The sequence below is a fragment of the Stylophora pistillata genome, chromosome 6 (assembly GCF_964205215.1).
Source record: "Stylophora pistillata chromosome 6, jaStyPist1.2, whole genome shotgun sequence".
Taxonomy (NCBI): domain Eukaryota; kingdom Metazoa; phylum Cnidaria; class Anthozoa; order Scleractinia; family Pocilloporidae; genus Stylophora; species Stylophora pistillata.
Genome location: NC_142524.1, coordinates 33,037,827 through 33,057,022, shown reverse-complemented (window position 1 = coordinate 33,057,022; position 19,196 = coordinate 33,037,827). Strand labels below are relative to the sequence as shown.

Genomic DNA, 19,196 nt, shown 5'->3' with positions numbered 1-19,196 from the left:
AGAACAGTAACGCCACTCTAACAGTGTATACTACGTCATTTAAAAATCACAAAACTATTTTATTAAGAATGACTGCATTCATCATGCTTTACGGCCAAGCAGGAGTATCAATAGAGTCCCTTTCGCTTTCAAGATATCCTTTGTGCTTTATGTAACCATGAGTAAAAACGCCTTTCCGAAGAAGCAGAAACAACCAAAGCAAGATCTGGAAGCCGCAGAAAAGCACTTCAAAGAGGCTTGCGAAATATTTCAGCGAGAAACAGCAAGACTTCGCCAAGAGCAGGGAGCGATCGACGCCATGTCGAAGAAGTTGGAGCATGTTCACTTTTCTTCGACCATAGAGCTAAATGTCGGCGGTCATCGCTTCACAACGAGTCTTCAAACGCTGACCAAAGATCCAAATTCAATGCTGGCTGCTATGTTTTCCGGGAAGTTTGAAATTAAACCTTCTGAAGACGGCACTTTCTTTATCGACCGAGATGGAACTCACTTCCGATTCATACTTAATTATCTTCGCAATGGTAAATTGACTTTGCCAGATGGTGCAACATTTCTGAAAGAACTCGCTGATGAAGCTGAGTTCTATCAGATACAAAGAATCCTGGAGGAGTTGAGGCCCAAAACACCGAAGTGTTTTGAAAAATCAGTAATACTGACGAATGAAGAGCACCGAAGCACGCTTAAAGGTTGGTTTCCTCAATACATTGATAGCAAATGGCATCTTCTGTACCGTGCTTCTCGAGATGGCTTCACAGCTGAAGCCTTTCACTCCAAATGTGACAACAAAGGACCCACAGTTACCATTGCCAAAAGTGGCAATAACATTTTTGGAGGCTTCACGGAAAATTCCTGGCACGGTAAGTAAATTAGCGGAGTCCAGAAATATAGCATCGTTCATTTCTTCGATTGCGTTAAACTTGTGTGGACAGGGTGTATAACTATGTGGTTACAAGTCTTGTTAATGCTTTATCGTAAAATCATTCACGTATTTCCTACAATATTATTAATATAATGTATTTATACGGGATCCCATTTAGACTAGCCTTCATCCTAAACGGCGGGCATTCCCCCTGTTTGAATCATGATCTGCTCAAATGGAAATAGCTAAACAATACGAACACTAATGCGGCATTGAATTACTGTAAAATATTGTAAAATATCGTATCGTAGGAGTCCGAGCTTTCGCCGCTCAACGGCATCATCAGGGACGGACAAGATAAAATATTCCGCGAGGGCCGAATAAAAGGGAGAAAGGTGTCACTATACTAATGAGCTAATGTCCCTGTGATGGGATCCAGTGTGGTATGGGGGCGTTAGAACAATAGGTCCGCGAATTCGATGCATTCTTCTCGGGAGTTAAGTGTAGGTTTGTTTTTCTTTATTTAAAACGCTTCAAATAGGCGGAGGTTTACCGAGTCGTTTTCCAATGTGATGATTTTGACTTCAATGCCCTTGTGATCCTTGTTTTGGCATATAGCGATATGTTTGTTTACGGATGAATTTACGCTTCTGAGTTGTTCTTTCACGCGGTCGTGAATGAGGCGAGTGGTGCTCCCGATGTATTCTTGGTTCCAGTTTTTGCACGTAATTTGGTAAACAGCGTTTCTCAATAAACAAAGGTTGGTATGTGCGATGGGGCAATTGTCTCTTGTGCATGTACGCTCTGTGAGATGTATGCATGTACGCTCTGTGAGAGAGGGCTTTTTTGAGGGTGTATGACTTGTGTGCGATGCGCACAGGTATTCCCTCTTTACGGAAGATGTTAGTGGTCTTGTGGTCTAGCCGTTCGGAGATAGAGGAGATCTTCAGATGTGACCATTTGTTCTTTTCTGTGTTGGGAAGGAGAGAGTCTTCGCGATGGTTGTGGGATTGTTGTGTGTGGTGTATGTAGCTCTCTGAGTATCCGTTTAGGCGCAGGATTTCGTCAAACGCACTTTGATGTTTTGCGTTTGTAATTTGTGTGGAGCATCGGTCGTGAATACGTTTCCGCTCGTTGCGAATGAAGTTGGACTTGGCTTTCTTGGGAATAGCCGATTGATGGTGTACAAACAATGGTTTTTTAGCTTTTTCTTGTAAAACTCAAAGGAGCTTTTGTCGTCTTTAGAGATGGTAACTTCGAAGTCTAGTAGTGACAATTCGTGGCCGTTAGGTGTTTTTTCCGGTTTCTCAATTTCAAACTTCAATTTTGGAGGCAGGTTATTCATTATGCGGTGGAACTGGTCTGCCATTTCTTCGTTAGTAGTCTGTAGGTAGATGTCATCGACATATCTCTTGTGAGGGTTTATGGAGAGATAAAGAGAATGGCCAGAATTCCTGAAATGCTTGAACCCATAGGGAGACCTCATTTTTGGCGGAAGACTTGGCCATTGAAAGAGAAGTACATGTTGTTTAATGTAACTGTGAGAAGATCCGTAATGTCTTGTTTGGAGAGGTGGAAGATTGGGTTCTGAATTCGGTCAACAGCATTGGTGATGGCTTCCTGTATAGGAATTGAGGTGTATAGGGACACCACATCTAGGCTGCATGGATATGTTAACGTTTTGTTGCTGGTGAGATCGCCGGATTGAATGTAGTTAATGAGCTCTAGGCTGTTCTCTAGATGTGCTGGGACATTCTCTAGCATCGGTTTAAGGCCGTTGGCGAGCAACCATGAGATGCGTAGCGTTGGTCCGTTGCTGTTGGATACTATGGATCGTATTTTGACGTTCGGGCCCGTTTGGTAGGTTTTGATGAGGGCGTAAAACCGGGGTAAATCGGTGTTCGAGGACAGGAAGCTTTTCTGGACAAAAGCTGGGAACTCATTTTGTAGGCAGATGTTTTTCCAGAATGCGTTGATCTTGTTTTAGACTGTTTTGGCTGACGAGCAACTTTATGATATGTGTTTGAGTCGCTAAGGTGATCTATGGCGACTTGTGTGTATGTGTCTTGTGGTATTACACAGAGTTCAGTGCCTTTGTCACTCGGAAGGCATACGTAGTTCTTTTCTTTGAGATCTTTGATTGTTTTCACGTCAGAGGAACTGATGTTTGACCACTTCCGTTGGGGGATTGTTGACTTAAGAATGGTTTGGAGTTTTAAATGTTTCTTCTGGAGCTCACTTTCAAGTTCGTCTTTAGACCTGGGTCTGTTGATGTATCTAGTTTGGGGGTGGGTGATAAAATCTGAGGGTTGAGGATTTGATTCGCGGATTTATTTCCAGCGTATTTGGTTGGCGAGTCGGAAGAATGCGACGTTAACTCCTGTGATTGTGTGTTCATTGACGCTGGGAGAGAGGCTAAACTTTGGACCTTTAGACAAGAGATCGATTTCTTGGGTGTTGAGTTGGCCTGTGAGGTCGGTGACTAGGCTGGTTAGGTTCGCGGAATATTTCATCTTATCCGTCCCTGATGACGTCATTAAGCGGCGAAAGCTCGGACTTCTACGATACGATATTTTACAATATTTTACAGTAATTCAAGGCCGCATTAGTGTTCTTGATGTTTCACAAAATGTTACTGAAGGACAACATTCAAAGATTGATGGAAATAGCTAAAGTTGCTGGTCCGTCCGTTGTCTTCCGATACAGAGTTGACGCATTCACGTGCAATCAAGGCAAGCCGACCAACTTCTTTTGTGTTCAGCCATCGATGTGAGGAGAGAGGAATCAATGTTAATAAGCCGCTTGTTTTATACAGTCTAAAATGAGTGTCGAAAGTAAACTAAGTGCCTTTTACCTTCCTTTAACATTTTACTTTCAGTTTTATTAGGACTATGAAAATGTCCGGAAAGTAATTTTGTCAAAAGTAATTACGAAATAATCAATTTTTTCTGTCGACTATTCAGAAAGCTGCTCTCACGTAAGAATTAAGCTTTTCTTTTGTCCACGATACAGAAAGCTTCTCTTTGTATGTTGAATTCTATCAAATATTTAAAAAAAAAGTGATAGTGTTCTTTCTTCTCTCAAACAGGTCAGAAGGGCTACCAACATTGCTCACAATCGTTCTTGTTCAGCTTGGTGAATCCGTATGGATTGGCGCCAAGTAAAATGCCACTTTTCAATAATCAGGAATGTTCGATGTACTGTAATAGCTCCTGGGGACCAACATTTGGAGGAGGGCATGACTTAAAGATATCAGCTACTGCAAACACAAGTAGTTCAAGTTGCAGTAAGCTCGGCGATACGTATCAGTGTCCCGCAGGCCAGCAGAATACATTCTTGGTGGGAGCTAATAATTTCGTGGTGAAAGACTACGAAGTGTTTGGAGTCCAGCAGTGATAACAAGCAAGTAAGACGGCTGCATGCGAATCGTTACGGTGATTCAAACTTTAATATATGTAATACATTGTTGATCAGTTACAATCTGCACATCATTTGGATTCTAATACAACCTAATTTTTTTCTCGAAGATCAAGAAAGAGCTGTAATTAACTAAGCTCCTTTCTATTTTGTTCCAATTCGGACAAGTACAAGCCAGATCGCAAAGTAAGCAGGGCGTCTTCTTGTTCACCTTTAATCTAGACTTCTTCGATAAAGTGTGAATAAGTCAAAATTAGGACAGAAAGTAAACAAAACAAATTAAGACCCACTGACTGAATCCAGACTAGTAAGGCGCAAATTTAAGAATCAGCTATTTGCTCTTATTAAAAACTAGATCGTTGGATAATGCAATTCAAGACTTTTTATTGGCTTAGCCATTATGGTATATCAGCCAATATACCATAATCTACAAATATGGCAAGCGTACGTGTCAGCTTAAAATTAAAAGGGAGCTAAAAATTTAATAAAATTTAATAATTTAATTTAACGTTTTTAATAAAACAATTATTCCACGAGCGCTTGTTGGATATGAGATGATTATAGCCAACTCGGCGCTACGCGCCTCGTTGGCTATCTATCATCTCATATCCAACGCGCGCTCGTGGAATAATTGTTAATTATTCTTCGCTTTCGCGCATGCTAATATAGGAAACCGCTGTCCAACTTAACCGCGCACGCGGTCAAGAACAAAAGAAATTCGTTCATAACCTGATAGACGACCATTTGTCCTAACGAACTAGCTAGACCAACTTATAGACAGAAAGTGGTTTCTTGCAGGTTTGGCAAAGCACTTACATTTTTCTCTTTTTTAGACCTTTAAAATATGATTTAATTTTCTTTGTTAAGATTTAATGTATCCCTCTCTTTCATCCGCAGCTCAAAAGAATTTCTTCATTATTCTGCATTTTACTTTTTATGTTCGGTGGTGACGTAGCAGAAGTTAAAGCAAAAGCACAGACTCTGCTTAACAATTGGTTCATGCTTTAGCGTGCACTATCGAGTTATGGAGCACGCGGGAAGTTTGGAGAGCACGAAAGAAGCGTAAGAGTTGCCCGAGGCGATAGCCGAGGGAAACTCTAGCTTCTTTCGTGCTCTCCAAACTTCCCACGTGCTCCATAACTCGATAGTGCACAGCTGAAAGCATGAACCAATTGTTTTAGAACATAGCCGGTGGAATTGTGCATCAAATGCGACGCGAAAAACGGACAACAATATCAGTTGAAGCGAATCGTGACGGCGCTGTTTCCGAGTCTCCTTTTCCTTTGTTTTTCTCTCTTTCTGCCTCATTTAAGAGCTCTAGCCCAAGGGAAAAGGTCGAAACATTGTCTTCGTTTTCGGACTAGTAGGCCGAGTTTCTGTTTGTATCCATTATTGTCGCGAAATATATTATTTTTCCCCGCGCTAACAATGGCCGCTCGCGCGAAAAAAAAAGTTCTGGCGAAGTCGGATTTGCTGACGCTATCAGCGTGCACTATCGGGATTTTGAGCACGCTCACGTATAATGAATTTAATTGCGCGACTCTGCTAGCTATGTTCTAAAAAGGGTTAACTTTTGTTTTATTTCTATGAAGGATTATTATCCACTAATTGATTAAGGATTCACCTGTGAAGACAGTACTCAGATGAAACAACGCAAACGAACGAAAACCGAAAATAACAAGTGTTCGACAAAAGATTGGGATGTAGCCTGATCTGTAGAGGATACTACTCCTCAGTACATTTAAGTACGTAGTCAGACCTCTCACTGCATCGGTTGATTCAGAAATAAAGAACTCACGAAGCTGTTTACTGTGTCAAGCGAAGTTTAACGACTACCCCGCCTTAAGCTACAATCATGAATGAAAGACGATAGGTTAAAATTGTCTATCAAACAACTTGTATGATCACTTGTAGAGCTTCCAGGCCGTAGAGAGCGCTGACAAGAATTCGTAGTGTTTACGTCAGTTCTAAAATGGATGTTATCTCACTGTTAAAAGACCATTGTAGGTTTGCCAGCCCTCGCGGAGTTGTGGCACGCTAAGTTCTCTGACAGCTTCTGTTCGAGGAAATCTAGTAACTATTCAAGCCGAGAAAGTCTTATCGTTACATGAATGAATGTCCTTCTGTCCGCAAAGAAATCCTGTAACATCATCGAAAATAATTTCAAAACTTCAACTGAAAAGTAAGTTATTATGCTTATCGGAATCCTAGTCTTTATTCTCAAAAGCAACGAGTATCGAGCAATGGAATGAACTTTTATAACTCTTATTCTCAAAATTGAATTGAAATGCAGGTGAAAATCGAAGAACCGATCACATCAAGCTACTAAACGCACACGCACTCCAATCATCTGAAACTCGGAGAATGAAAATGAAAGCCGTCTATTCAAGTAAATGCTCCATTTTTGCTTGGAAGCAAAAATCCAGTCAATTTCAGCTAAGCTACAGAATACATTGCAATTCAAGACTTATCTTTTTATCCTTCTGTGAGCACCTGGCGGAATGACTAAAAGAAAAAACCTCACAAGAATAGTGACAAACGTGGGCGAGTTAGCGAAAAAAATTAAAGTGTGGTGGCACAACAAAACTTTGGGCCCGCTCGAAGTTGATTTTCTTCTTAGGACTGACTGCAGCTCTGGTTGAATTCCCGATCTGACTAAGTCTACATATTTTGTATGTTAGACCTTCAATTTCTTTTAATTAATAAATCTAAACGATTTATTCTAGTTACGAAGATTGTTGTTAGAATCAGCACTTCCCGTGACACGGCCACGCTATCGTAAATCGGGCCTATCGTGATATTTGAAAATCACGCAATTATTACTCCGATAGCTGCTCTCATCGTCCTTTGCGATCGTGCAGGAGTGTTTGACACAATGTTCATCTCGATTTTAATTTGACTGTTGTACTCCAGGTAGCCATGTGTAAAAACGTCAGTTCGGGGGGTCATAAAGAACAAAAGCATGATCTGGAAGATGCGGAAAAGTTCTTTAAAGACACATGCGAAATGTTTTAGCGAGAGGCAGCAAAACTTTGTCAGGAGCGAAGCAATTGACGACATGTCGACTTGAAGTTGGAACATGTTCACTTTTCTTCGACTGTAAAGCTAAATGTCGGCGGCCACCACTTCACAACAAGTCTTTAAACGCTTACTAAAGATCCAAACTCAATGCTGGCCGCCATGTTTTCAGGGAAGCTTGAGATGAAGCCAGCTGAAGATGGCGCTTACTTTATCGACCGAGATGGAACTCACTTCCGCTTTATACTCAATTATCTACGCAATGGGGAGTTGTTTTTACCAGATGGCGCAACATTTCTGAAAGAGCTCGAAGCTGAAGCCAGATCCAAGGGATACTGGACGAATTAGTGCCTAAAGTGCCGAAGAATTTCGAAGAAACGGTAGTTCTCACGAATGAAGAGCACCGAAGTACGCTTCGAAGTTAGTTACCTGAATATGATAAATGGCATCTTCTCTTCCGAGCTTCTCAAGATGGCTTGACAGCTCAAGCCTTTCACGCCAAATGTGATGACAAAAGACCCACCATCTCTATAATTAATAGCGAAAATAGTAGTTTTGGAGGATTCATCGAGAATTCTTGGAAAAGTAAGTAAGAAGCTTGCTTTAATACGCTTTACAACGAAAGGTCCAGTTTATTTTGCTCTTGGGGAGTAGGGTACACCTGACATGGATAATAGGAGGACGAGACTGGTCCGGCTCAAGGAGACTGGTCCGACTCAAGGAGACTGGTCCGGCTCAATCTTAAACATTATTTATTGGATTGAAAGCAAAATAAAATCCAGGAACGATAGGGGGCTTGGAGGTTCAGTTAGTTCCCAAGCGAATTTGTAAGCAAAAAAAAAATTGATTTATGTCGTCTTATATGTATATACAGTGTAGTGAGAAAAAGTTCTCCAAACACTTTCCCAAATGATCATTGGATTAACATCTTTCTCTACGATTCTTTTATACGGGTCACGGTAATCACCTTCCCTGCGAAGAAGCGTTCTTGTTCAGCATGGTGAGTCGGTATGGACCGGAACCGAGTAAAATGTTACTAAAGGGTGAAAATCAGAAAAGTGCTATTTATTGTAGGAGCAACGCTGGACCATTATTCAGAGGAGTATGTGACTTATATGTATCCATCGCCAGCAACGCTAACACAAGTGGTTCAAGTTACAGCAATCTTGGTAGGACGTATCAGTGTCCTGAAGGATATCACTATACATTCTTTACGGGAACTGAAAAATTTATCGTGACAGATTACGAGATGTTTGGAATCAACTAGTTGTAACACGGATGTAACGGAGCCATATATAAACAAGTGAATAAGCTTAATTGTAATGCAGCTGACTTCCCTTTTTGTTTCATGAAGATTTGAAAAGAGGAGCGTCTGAATTATTTTTTTTCAGAGAACGATTCTATTCATCAACTTTTGGTTTGACCTTTTGCTCGGCCGTTTTGCGAACGCCTTCTTGCACCTGGTGGAGGCTATTATCATGATGTAAAAAGATGGAGTTGCTTTCCTGAACCATACGTATTAGAATCAACGTTTGAACTCTTCATTTTCCATGATTTGCTCTGACGTCGAAAATACCCCTTTGCTCTTTACTTTTTAAGGCTTTGTAAACTCGACTCGTAAATATTCTTGAGAAAACCAAATTTATTCAACTGATCGTGATCATGAAAGGTTAAGAGCAAATTTTAAAAATCCAGGTCTGTATCATACTGCATCGTTCATCACGGAATGGCTCAGATTATTTCGGTATTTTTAAAACAAAACTCTTCGATAATGCTGATGCTTGTTATTATTGTTCTTTTTTCTGTTTTAATATATATATATATATAACAATGTTTTTCTATTCAATAAAGTTACATATGGACTTTAATATAGGTCTGTTTCGTAGACCGACAAGAAGTTGGTCCACTCATTAGTTAAATTCCAACACTGCAGCATCGCTTGAGGTAATATACATCGGCAGTATGATCATTACAAAATTTAAACTATGATTGGTTCTTAAGGATGCGGTTGAATCTAAGGAGAAAATTTCGCTTATGCCTGCAAGTTGATACGGTCGTAAATTTCCTTGACGCAACATCAGACTTAACCACTGAAAAGTACAAGCCTTATTCGAAGCCTACAAGCACTCTGCTCTATGTCCACAGCAAATCTAACCACCCCCCCTCCATTATAAAGAACATCCCTGAGGCTATTAACAAAAGATTATCTGAAGTCTCATCAGACAAGGAAGCCTTCAAAGAAGCAGCACCACCCTACCAAGAAACGTTAAAGAAAAGCGGTTATCCGTACACCCTTAAATTCACCCCACCACAGCAGCCACCAGAATCCACCACTAACAAGAAAAACAGACATAGGAACATAATTTGGTTCAACCCACCATTTAGTAAAAATGTTCAAGCCAACATAGGAAGACAATTTCGAAATTTGATAGAGAAGTGCTTTCCACCGAACAATAAATTTGGAAAACTGTTTAACAGAAATATTCTTAAGTTATAGTTGTTCACCAAACATAAAACAGATTATCGATGGACACAACAAGACCATCCTAAGTCAGAACATATCACATCAAGTACAAACACCCCCCAAACCCTGCAAAACCAGACAAATGCCCTTTGAAAGTTCAGTGCTTAGCCAAGGAAGTAGTGTATCAAGCCATCATCACCACTGCTGAAAACACAGAGACGTACGTTGGCCTCACCGCCACGGAGTTCAAGACGAGATGGCGAAATCACCAAATGTCATTTAAACATGAAAGCCAAATGAATCACACTGAACTGAGCAAACATCTCTGGCAGCTAAAACATCAAAAGAAAGACTTCGCAATCTCCTGGAGAATTCTAGACAAGGCCAGATCTTATAGCAATCTTACTAAACGATGTAACCTATGTACTACCGAAAAATTCTATATTCTATATAAACCGCATCCTTAAGAACCAATCATAGTTTAAATTTTGTAGCGATCATGCTGCCGATACTCAAGCGATGCTGCAGTGTATATGGAATTTAACTGATGAGTGGACCAACTTCTTGTCGGTCTACGAAACAGACCTGTATTAAAGTCCATATGTAACTTTATTGAGTAGAAAAACATTGTTATTACCGCTCCATTACTGTTGAGCACTATTCTGGATTTATCAGTGTGGAACTTACCAGAAGTTATATTTAACAATTATTCGTCGAAGGCGAGGTGAACCATATCGTCGAATAATCCCCGAGACGAAGTCGAGGGGATTATTCGACAATATTCACCGAACCTGAGGCGAATAATTGTTTTAGTATAATTTCAGAGCTGAACAACAGAGAAATTTCTAAAATCATAACATTTTAGTAACATTTATTAACATTTTATTTTAACATTTTATATAAACCGCGTGGAGCGGGTTATATAGCTTCATATAAGGAACCGCTCGACCAATCAGATTGCTGGAAACTCTTTGCTCAGCTCTGAAATTATACTAAATATATATGTGTGTGTGTGTGTATGTTGTATGTATGTTTGTTTATTTGTTTGTTTTGTTTTTTTTTTAGGGGAAATACAACATGACTCTAACCAAACGAAGTCTACATATTACGGTACCAATCCAAAAATAATAATAATAGCTACAGTCACTCCGCTGAGGGAATTGTATGGAGCTTTTTAATTTTAGCGTTACTCGTGGCGCGGTGGGTGTTGTCACGTATGATCCCTGCGAGGATCATATGTGACAACACCCACCACTCCTCGACTAATGCTAAAATAGCTCCATACAATTCCTTATAATTTTATTATAAGGAATTGTATGGAACTCTCCGAGATACTTACAGTGCAAGCCCCGTGTGTCTTCTCATAAAATTGCATTGAAAACTTTTCTCAGAAAAATTATATTTTACAGATTGCCTTAAAAAATCAAACTCCTGAAAACGCGCGAAGAACCAATTAAATGCGAAACAAACTAGGTATCGCAGAGACACGCAGAACGGAATGTCTCACTTAAATCTTACACATTTTGCATTCATTTCGAATTTCAATAATTCATTAATTCCTTTAAAAACGAAAAATGTGTGATTAATGACCTTGGTAATTACAGACTTTGAAAATGAAAAATAGAAATGGTTTGTTTTTTGGCCTCTGTACCGAACTTGTGCGGTACACTCCACTTTCAGTCGTTAAATCTTCGTTTTATTCTTTTCTCGTCGACATTCACCACGCCACAAACTTAGTATCACATCTCCTATTTCAATTTTAACCTAAACGTGAATGCTTAAGTGCCATGTCACGCAACTTCTGTTTACCTCCTTCGGTGATATGCAGATCATGCTACTTAAAGTCTGCTGGTTATAATTCAGCCGATGATTTACAGTTAACAATTGGTTCATGCTTTAGCGTGCACTATCGAGTTATGGAGCACGCGGGAAGTTTGGAGAGCACGAAAGAAGCATAAGAGTTGCTCGAGGAGATAGGGCAACTCTAGCTTCTTTCGTGCTCTCCAAACTTCCCGCGTGCTCCATAACTCGATAGTGCACAGCTGAAAGCATGAACCAATTGTTTTAGAACGTAGCCGGTGGAATTGTGCATCAAATGCGACGCGAAAAACGGACAACAATATCAGTTGAAGTGAACCGTGACGGCGCTGATGCCAAGTCTCCTTTTCCTTTGTTTTTCTCTTTTTCTGCCTCATTTAAGAACTCTAGCCCATGGGAAAAGATCGAGACCTTGTCTTCGTTTTTGGACTAGCAGGCCGAGTTTCTGTTTGTATCCATTATTGTCGCGAAATGTATTATTTTTCCCCGCGCAAACAATGGCCGCTCGCGCGAAAAAAACAATTTCTGGCGAAGTCGGATTTGCTGACGCTATCAGCGTGCGCTATCGGGATTTTGAGCACGCTTACGTATAATGAATTTGATTGCGCGACTCTGTTAGCTATGTTCTAAATTCAAATGGACCATTTGATTATACCCGGCCTTAGCAACATTAGTGAATCATAAACTCCTTTGTACTCTGTCATCTTTCAATATCACTTACGGCAAAATTAATTGCTAATACCTCTTCATTAACAGGAGACGTCTGGTGGTGATAAAAAGCAGCCGCTAGCTATCAGTTTCAAGTAGATGCAAACACGCGATGAAAGCATGAAATTTTTATGAGCTACAGGCTATAGGTTATCACTACTGAAAGAGAAGTTTATTTTAATACTTCCCTCCCTCCTTTAGAAGATTGAATAAGCCTGAAGCAGCACTGAGTTGATTAGACACATCAAGCGTTAGAGAAGAGACGATGGTAGATCTTTAATTTTTTTCACGATTTTATTTTAAATCCTAAAGCTGTGTGCGCAAGTTTAACAACCGTTCCGTTGGTACTAAAAAAAGCGGAATTGAAAACTGTCCGTTTGTATCAGCTGCGTGGATATCAAACAAACGGAGAAATTGAGTATCGACACTAAAAGTAACTTTGTGTTTTCTTTAATGGTGCAGATCACAATATGAACTTTACTGACATGAACAATGACCATACAGAATCTTCTCACTCAGGCGAAGAAAATGAAAGAACTATAACTATCATAAACTCTGCGCTAAACGTTCCATTGATACTGATGTCAATTTTAGGAAACGGTTTAGTCGTGGTCATTATAATGAAAAATCGTAGTCTTCAATCTCCATCCATGACATTTCTGTTCAGCCTGGCGCTATCAGACCTTCTTGTCGGTTTGGTCGCACAACCTCTTTATATCGCGAATACCTTGACAACTAACATTCATTCTTTAAGACTTGCAACAGGTATGATGGCTTTTTTCCTCTGTGGAGTGTCACTGGATACGGTAACAGCCATTAGTGTGGATCGCCTCATGGCGCTCACGTATCACCTAAGATACCCTAGCTTGGTGACTCCGAATCGAGTAAGATACACGATAATGCTGATTTGGTTGTCCAAAGCCCTAACGTCAAGTCTTTACCTTTGGAAGATGCGCGAATGTCATTTCGTAGTTGCCTTTACCACTGTAATGAGTCTTATTATTTCGACATTGTCGTACCTCAAAATCTATGGCATAGTTCGTCACCACAGGTTGCGCATTGACGCGCAGCAACAGGCGTTCCGAGGCAATTCCAACGCAGAAAACGTTGCGCACATGGAACGTTTGAAGAGAAGTGCATTGAATATGTTTGTGTTCTACATTGTCTTGATTTTATGCTACTTCCCCATGTATATATTATCTACTCTTCACGGAGCCTCTTTACTGAATTGGAAAACCAAATGGGACTTTGTTCATACCGCCGTGTTCATGAACTCCTCCATTAATCCAATTTTATACTGCTGGCGGCTTCCCGAACTTAGAGCAGCAGTTGTAAAGATATTGCGCAAGATATTCCGCGTTCAAACACATCAAAACTGAATGACAACATTTGCTCAATTTATAGAAAGTCAATCTCTACTTGAGAATATTCGTTCCTCCTTCTGCTAAACCTAGTTAATGGCACATCTTATCGCATAAATATGTGAATATAGTGGCTTAATTTTAAGCTAAACTTTAGCAAACAAAGTAAAGGTGAGAAAACGTTTATCCTCTGAGTTAAACGATAGCATTCTATCTACTTTGGAAAAAGGTTTTAATTTTGAAGAATTTGCGAATTATTCTCGATCCTCAGAAAGGCGATCTGCCGCAAAACATCGTCGTAAAATTTCGCCGCTATCAGTCCACTAAGAAAAAGACCGCTTAAAAACCGTCGAGCAGTTTGGCTGTGAGAAAGCAAAACATTAACATTCATTTTAAGTTGAAAAAAAAAACAGAGCTTAGACAAATATTTACCATCGAAAACAGAAGTACACGATCAAATGGAATTCAGTGAAATATACTCAACCGCGAAATTGACCTCGTTATAAAAAATGAAAATCTCTCGTTTCGGTTTCCTTCCGACACTAAGTTTCTTCTGCTTGGATATTGGAAGAGTTATATCCCTTGCCAAAACCCAGAGCTCTTGATTGGGAAATATTTTTTCCAGAAACAGAAACAAAATATCTCGTTGGTCAGCGAAATAAACTCTGCCCCCACAAGATTTTCGTGACATTCGTTATAAATTACATTTAAAGTTGGCTGTAGGGTATATATATTATTCTCAGTCAAAAAGATTTGTTGAGGCTATCATCAACAAAATATACAAAACTTTTAAGAATTTCTTGGATAGAATTTAGAGAAAAATAGAGTTAAGCAGTAAGCATTTCAATTCTCTCAACAAACAGAAGTTTTTTTTCAAGTTGAAAATTCAAGTTTGCTCTATGGATGTTAATGTCAATGGATGTAAGATAAAATCGTTTAGTATAATTTTATTTACATAACAGGCTTTATCAGTTGCTTATGCAAAACCATGATGGGAACAAATTCAAGGATGAGGAAGGAGCTATCTTCTGAATAGAAACAGGTTAATTCTCCAAAAAATAAAGTTAGCTCGGGGGTTAGCAGCAAATCCGAGTGAATTTGAAGTCGCAGCTGGGCACACATTAATAACATAAATATAAAGGAGTTTAATTAATGCTAAGGATTAATTCACTTCAAGATAACATATCGGGTGCTTCTACCTGCTGTTTTAATAAATTTAGATCTGTTCAAGATAAATAGAAACTTTATATTCTCTTGATTTAGATCTAGAGCGCCGATAATTTCAGAACCAAGTAGCGGATTAACAGATATACCATTTTTTTTTTATGAAAGCGCTAAACATATTTTATAAGTGTTAGAAGATGCTTCGAAATGTTTTGTAGAATACACGGTGATGGAAACAGAAGGCAAAAGGTTTTCCTTTCAGTTCTGAGGTTTTATAATTCAAAAGTGAGTTCCACTTGATTTGACCTCCTAAAGATAGAAACAGTGTAATGTTTAAGAAGGGATAGAAAAAAAGGAGATGATGAAGAACAAGATATCAACTGCGATTGTTTTGTAACTCCAGGTTGAGATTATTGATCAACTCCGTGCTGAGATTATTAAATAACTCGAAGCGCTGACAATTTCTGACACATCCTAAAGGTTCATCAGTTTGCCAAATAATGATAAAAAAAAAACAAATCAAATAATACCACTATTTATCTTAATCTATTGACCAGCTCCTGGCAATGCGTAAATGACTTCTACCGACAATTAATTCTTAGTTGGTCGCCAATTATCGAAGTTAGAGTTTGCATTTTTAAAGCATCTGGTTTAAAACGTCAAAAAGATGAGACCTTTGAAGTGTTCAGAGGAGTTCTTTCTTGGGGGGAGGCAGGGGTGAAGTTAGGCTCGATTACCAGCCGCTGTTCGAGAACCGGAGCCCTCGCTCCTCCCCGAAAAGACCGGACCCGAGAGAACGGTGGAAATCGAGCCTAGGGTGGAGTCAGACCGTCTGCTAACCTGATCAGCGTGCTTAACTGAACATCATGTCGACCGTGACATGCATGTTATTTATTTTCCTTAAAGTGACATCTTGTGGAATGAGCATCGAGTAATTCATGCTGTATAGGATCGGGTTCGCGCTTTATAACACCTTGCATCTCACAAGAGTGGAGGGGGGGGGATCGGTCAAAAAGAAACCCAGGACCCCCATAGCTGCACCCTAACCAGCGGATCATAAATGCCATAATCAAGCTGTCGAAGGAGAAAACCGCTACTTGAAACGGTGGGAAGTGTAGAAACCCCCCCTTTGGTACCCAGGGGAACTCTCCCTCATCTGGTATTATGATGGAAAACCACCGACCAACATCCACGGAGGTTGTCAAATCGTCAGTCACTACTTATGGACGATCAGGCTGAACGCTCGAAAGAATAAATGATGGAAGGAAATGTAAAAGCTAAAATTTGATGGGCAGTAAGTGAGCCAAAATAATGTAATATCTCCTTTGAAGAAAATTCACTTCAATTGAAAATTCCCCAACCCCTCCCCTGCCAGTATCGAGTTAACCTCGATTTCAATCTGACGAAAGGATGTCTTGTTCTTAGTGCGAGAGAGTCACAACTCTCGCGTGCAATATCCTGATTGAAACAAAGAATATGGCCGATCAAAAGCGTCTAAATGAAGAAAAAAAGGCAGTGAAAAGCTTGCAGAAGCGGAATATCACATTAAAGAAGTGTTTAAAATCCTACAGGACGAAACAACAAGACTTCGCCAAGAGCAGGAAGCTGTCGACGCCATATCGAAGAAATTGGAACGTGTTCACTTTTCTTCTACCGTAGAACTCAATGTCGGAGGACACACCTTCACAACAAGCGTTCAAACGCTGACCAAGGATCCAAACTCCATGTTGGCTGCTATGTTTTCAGGGAAATTTGAAATGAAGCCTGCTGAAGACGGCCCTTTCTTTATCGATCGAGACGGAACTCACTTCCGGTTTATACTCAATTATCTCCGCACTGGAAGATTAACTTTGCGAGAAGGAGCAACATTTCTGAAAGAACTTGCAGAAGAAGCTGAGTTTTATCAGATCCAAGGAATAATCGACGAGATGAAGTCCACTAAAACTGAAATTCAAGCGGTTAGACCTTTGAACAATCCTTTTGAAGTATCGGACATATTAACAAATGAAGATCATCGGCGGATATTGTTGAGTTGGTTGTCTGAGTTTCGCGGAAAGTGGCGTCTTCTGCACCGCGCTACTCGAGATGGTTTCGAAGCCGCAAACTTTCACGCCAATTGTGACGACAAAGGACCCACGGTTACCATCGTAAAGAGTGGAAACAACGTTTTCGGAGGATTTACAGAGGTGTCATGGCAAAGTAAGTTTGTGTAGACCAAAATAACTCGACTTTTATCCTCTCCGAAGCACGAGATAATGTGACTGATCTAGTCTTCAGTCATACCGTACAATTGGCAACTAATGTTTCATTTTCTGCTCAAAACTGATTTCTCTCAACAAGCTTTTGTCAATCTTTTCACTTTTTTCCCTCATTCCGTCAGGTTAAGCCGCTGATATTGGCCTGCGAAACAAAATTGCGAGAGCGATAAATTTGAGTATGAACGCAAAGATTTTTGAAATCATTGTCCCTATTGTAGGACCTCTGAATAGCGAAGGGAAGTCAATCGAGAATTGTTTGTCGCTTGAGGTCGGTCGATACAAAATTCGACTGTATAAACAGAATTTCATCGCCATGTAAAATGGCAAATTGTTTATTCGTGACGCTTGATTAGGCCAAATTTAATGTGACTCATGAACTTTACAGAATTGCGAGCGTGATTTGTGAGGCGTGATTTGCCTCTTTATACGTGACTAGTAACCCACGTCGATGAAAACTTTATTCTGTTCTTGTTTAGAGTACAAACAATAGCGTTTACATACGTATCATCATTTTACGTCAAAGGAGAAGATATTGAGAGATTTTTCTTTCAAATGATTACTATAGACGGAAGAAGTAATTTGAAAAGTTCAGTGGTAGGTCATTTTGAAAGGTCAATGTTAACGAGACACTGAAACTTAATTGAACGCACAAAAGATATCGAATTGTTAGCGTCTTCCATCGTTCGGACCATACAGTGGTTTACTGATACTTTTTTGGGCAAGCTGGAGAGCTTTCCCGATTGTTAGGCTAGAAAGAAAGGAGAAGCGTATTTTATGAGAAAAGTTTAGTTTTGTCACCCGGCTCACACCGAAGTGTCTTTTCTCAATCTCTGCATAAATCGGTTTCACGTAGGCTGATGATACAATTGACAAATTGCAACTGCTCACTATCTTATAGTCATTCAGAATTCTAGGCCAAGTTTTCTGAGTAATCCTCGAGACAAGTCGAACAAAAATGATCGCATGATTTTTGGTGCTCATAAGGAGAGTTGTCTATCACGATGCATATTCTCTTGTCAACGCACGAGCGCAGTAAGCTTTTCTTTCTTAAATGCGGATATTACGATTAATTTGAAACTTAACTTCATTATTAGGTGGGCCACATCGAGGTTACACATCATGTACCAAGGCATTCTTGTTCAGTTTGGACAATCCACTAGGCCTGGAGCCAACTAAAATGCCACTGAAGGATTCATACCAACAGCTTTCCGCCATGAAATGTCGCAGTGATTATGGACCAACGTTTGGCAACGGACACGATCTCCATATCTCAGGACGCAGCGGTTCGATTTATCTTGACTGCTCTTATGAATGTCCTCCTGACCTAGGAGACCAACAGAGTAGATTCTTTACGGGGAGTGGACGTTTCCAAATAACAAAGTATGAAGTGTTTGGGATCCTTTGACTCAAACATAACACTGGCATATACAATATTTTGGAGCTCTTTTCAATGAATACCTCATTTTATACTATTCCAATCAGAGATTTTTTGAAAAATGAGACTTTAAGGCAATAGAATGCTGGAGTAAAATTCTTCATTACCAGTGGAGTGTATATCAATATCTTGAATGAATGAAAATCAATTGGAACCCCACCATACCACCAACTTGTTCATCCCGGTATTACAACCACTTTTTATTTATTTGTGTCGAGCTCAAATCAAATCTTTTATCTCTTTTATCATGTTACCACAAACAACGCACGCCTTTTGCTTCTCAGTGTCATCTGTGTTACCCCGTAAATACGACCAAGTTTGGAGGGCATGAAAAGTGCCTCAAATAACTTTCGGCGTAGCAAAAAGCAATTCTAGCTACCTGAGCGCTCTACGAACTACCCAGTGCTTCACATTTTGAACTTATGGCACTTAACATTTTTGACGCGCGGATTCAATCGTTTTAAAGCATTTTCGACACGGAAGTTGAGAAGTGTTGTCTGAAGCGAGGTTCTCGCCTTTCTACTCTTCAATACACAACCCTAACATCCTCACGTGAAGGAGGCCATCCTTGTCCTGAGATCAAAACGACCGCAACAAACTACTGCGTGGCCTAAGTACAAAGAAATAGATTGGAATAAAAACTATGTGCGTTAACATTATTCGAGAGAACATACCGAGTATCTTAGATACCTTG

At 39.9% G+C, this 19,196-nt stretch overlaps 3 protein-coding genes and 1 pseudogene across 5 annotated transcripts; all 4 read left to right on the top strand.

Moving 5' to 3' along the window:
- Positions 1 to 73: 73 nt before the first annotated feature.
- LOC111324134 (uncharacterized) lies at positions 74 to 6,083 on the top strand. Of its 3 annotated transcripts, none has more exons than XM_088762846.1 (3): positions 74 to 857; positions 3,948 to 4,265; positions 5,174 to 6,083. In XM_088762846.1, the coding sequence occupies exons 1-2, from the start codon at positions 158 to 160 to the stop codon at positions 4,253 to 4,255; spliced, it is 1,008 nt and encodes a 335-aa protein (XP_088618972.1). In that variant the 5' UTR covers positions 74 to 157; the 3' UTR covers positions 4,256 to 4,265; positions 5,174 to 6,083. The 3 variants fall into 3 exon arrangements, with proteins under 3 accessions (XP_088618972.1, XP_088618973.1, XP_022783366.1); XM_088762847.1 differs by having other exon boundaries at positions 3,948 to 4,293; XM_022927631.2 differs by having other exon boundaries at positions 75 to 857; positions 3,948 to 6,083.
- A 130-nt stretch (positions 6,084 to 6,213) lies between these two features.
- LOC148729503 (uncharacterized) lies at positions 6,214 to 8,836 on the top strand (annotated as a pseudogene).
- A 3,258-nt stretch (positions 8,837 to 12,094) lies between these two features.
- Positions 12,095 to 14,887, top strand: LOC111324133 (melanocyte-stimulating hormone receptor-like). The gene has a single exon (XM_022927630.2). It carries the CDS (start codon positions 12,755 to 12,757, stop codon positions 13,661 to 13,663), a length of 909 nt encoding a protein of 302 aa, XP_022783365.1. The 5' UTR covers positions 12,095 to 12,754; the 3' UTR covers positions 13,664 to 14,887.
- Positions 14,888 to 16,270: 1,383 nt separating this feature from the next.
- LOC111324102 (uncharacterized) lies at positions 16,271 to 18,613 on the top strand. The gene is given in 3 exon segments (XM_022927595.2): positions 16,271 to 16,310; positions 16,313 to 17,008; positions 18,162 to 18,613. Coding segments are annotated over 3 exon segments (1,032 nt in total). The 5' UTR covers positions 16,271 to 16,285; the 3' UTR covers positions 18,473 to 18,613.
- The last annotated feature ends 583 nt before the right edge of the window (positions 18,614 to 19,196 follow it).

What these genes read in the sequence shown, in the direction of transcription:
- LOC111324133 (XM_022927630.2), top strand. Translation starts at nt 12,755, where the DNA reads ATGAACTTTACTGACATGAACAATGACCATACAGAATCTTCTCACTCA.
- LOC111324134 (XM_088762846.1), top strand. Translation starts at nt 158, where the DNA reads ATGAGTAAAAACGCCTTTCCGAAGAAGCAGAAACAACCAAAGCAAGAT. An exon ending in CACGGAAAATTCCTGGCACG is followed by an intron (nt 858 to 3,947) that starts GTAAGTAAATTA and finishes TCTCTCAAACAG; the next exon opens with GTCAGAAGGGCTACCAACAT.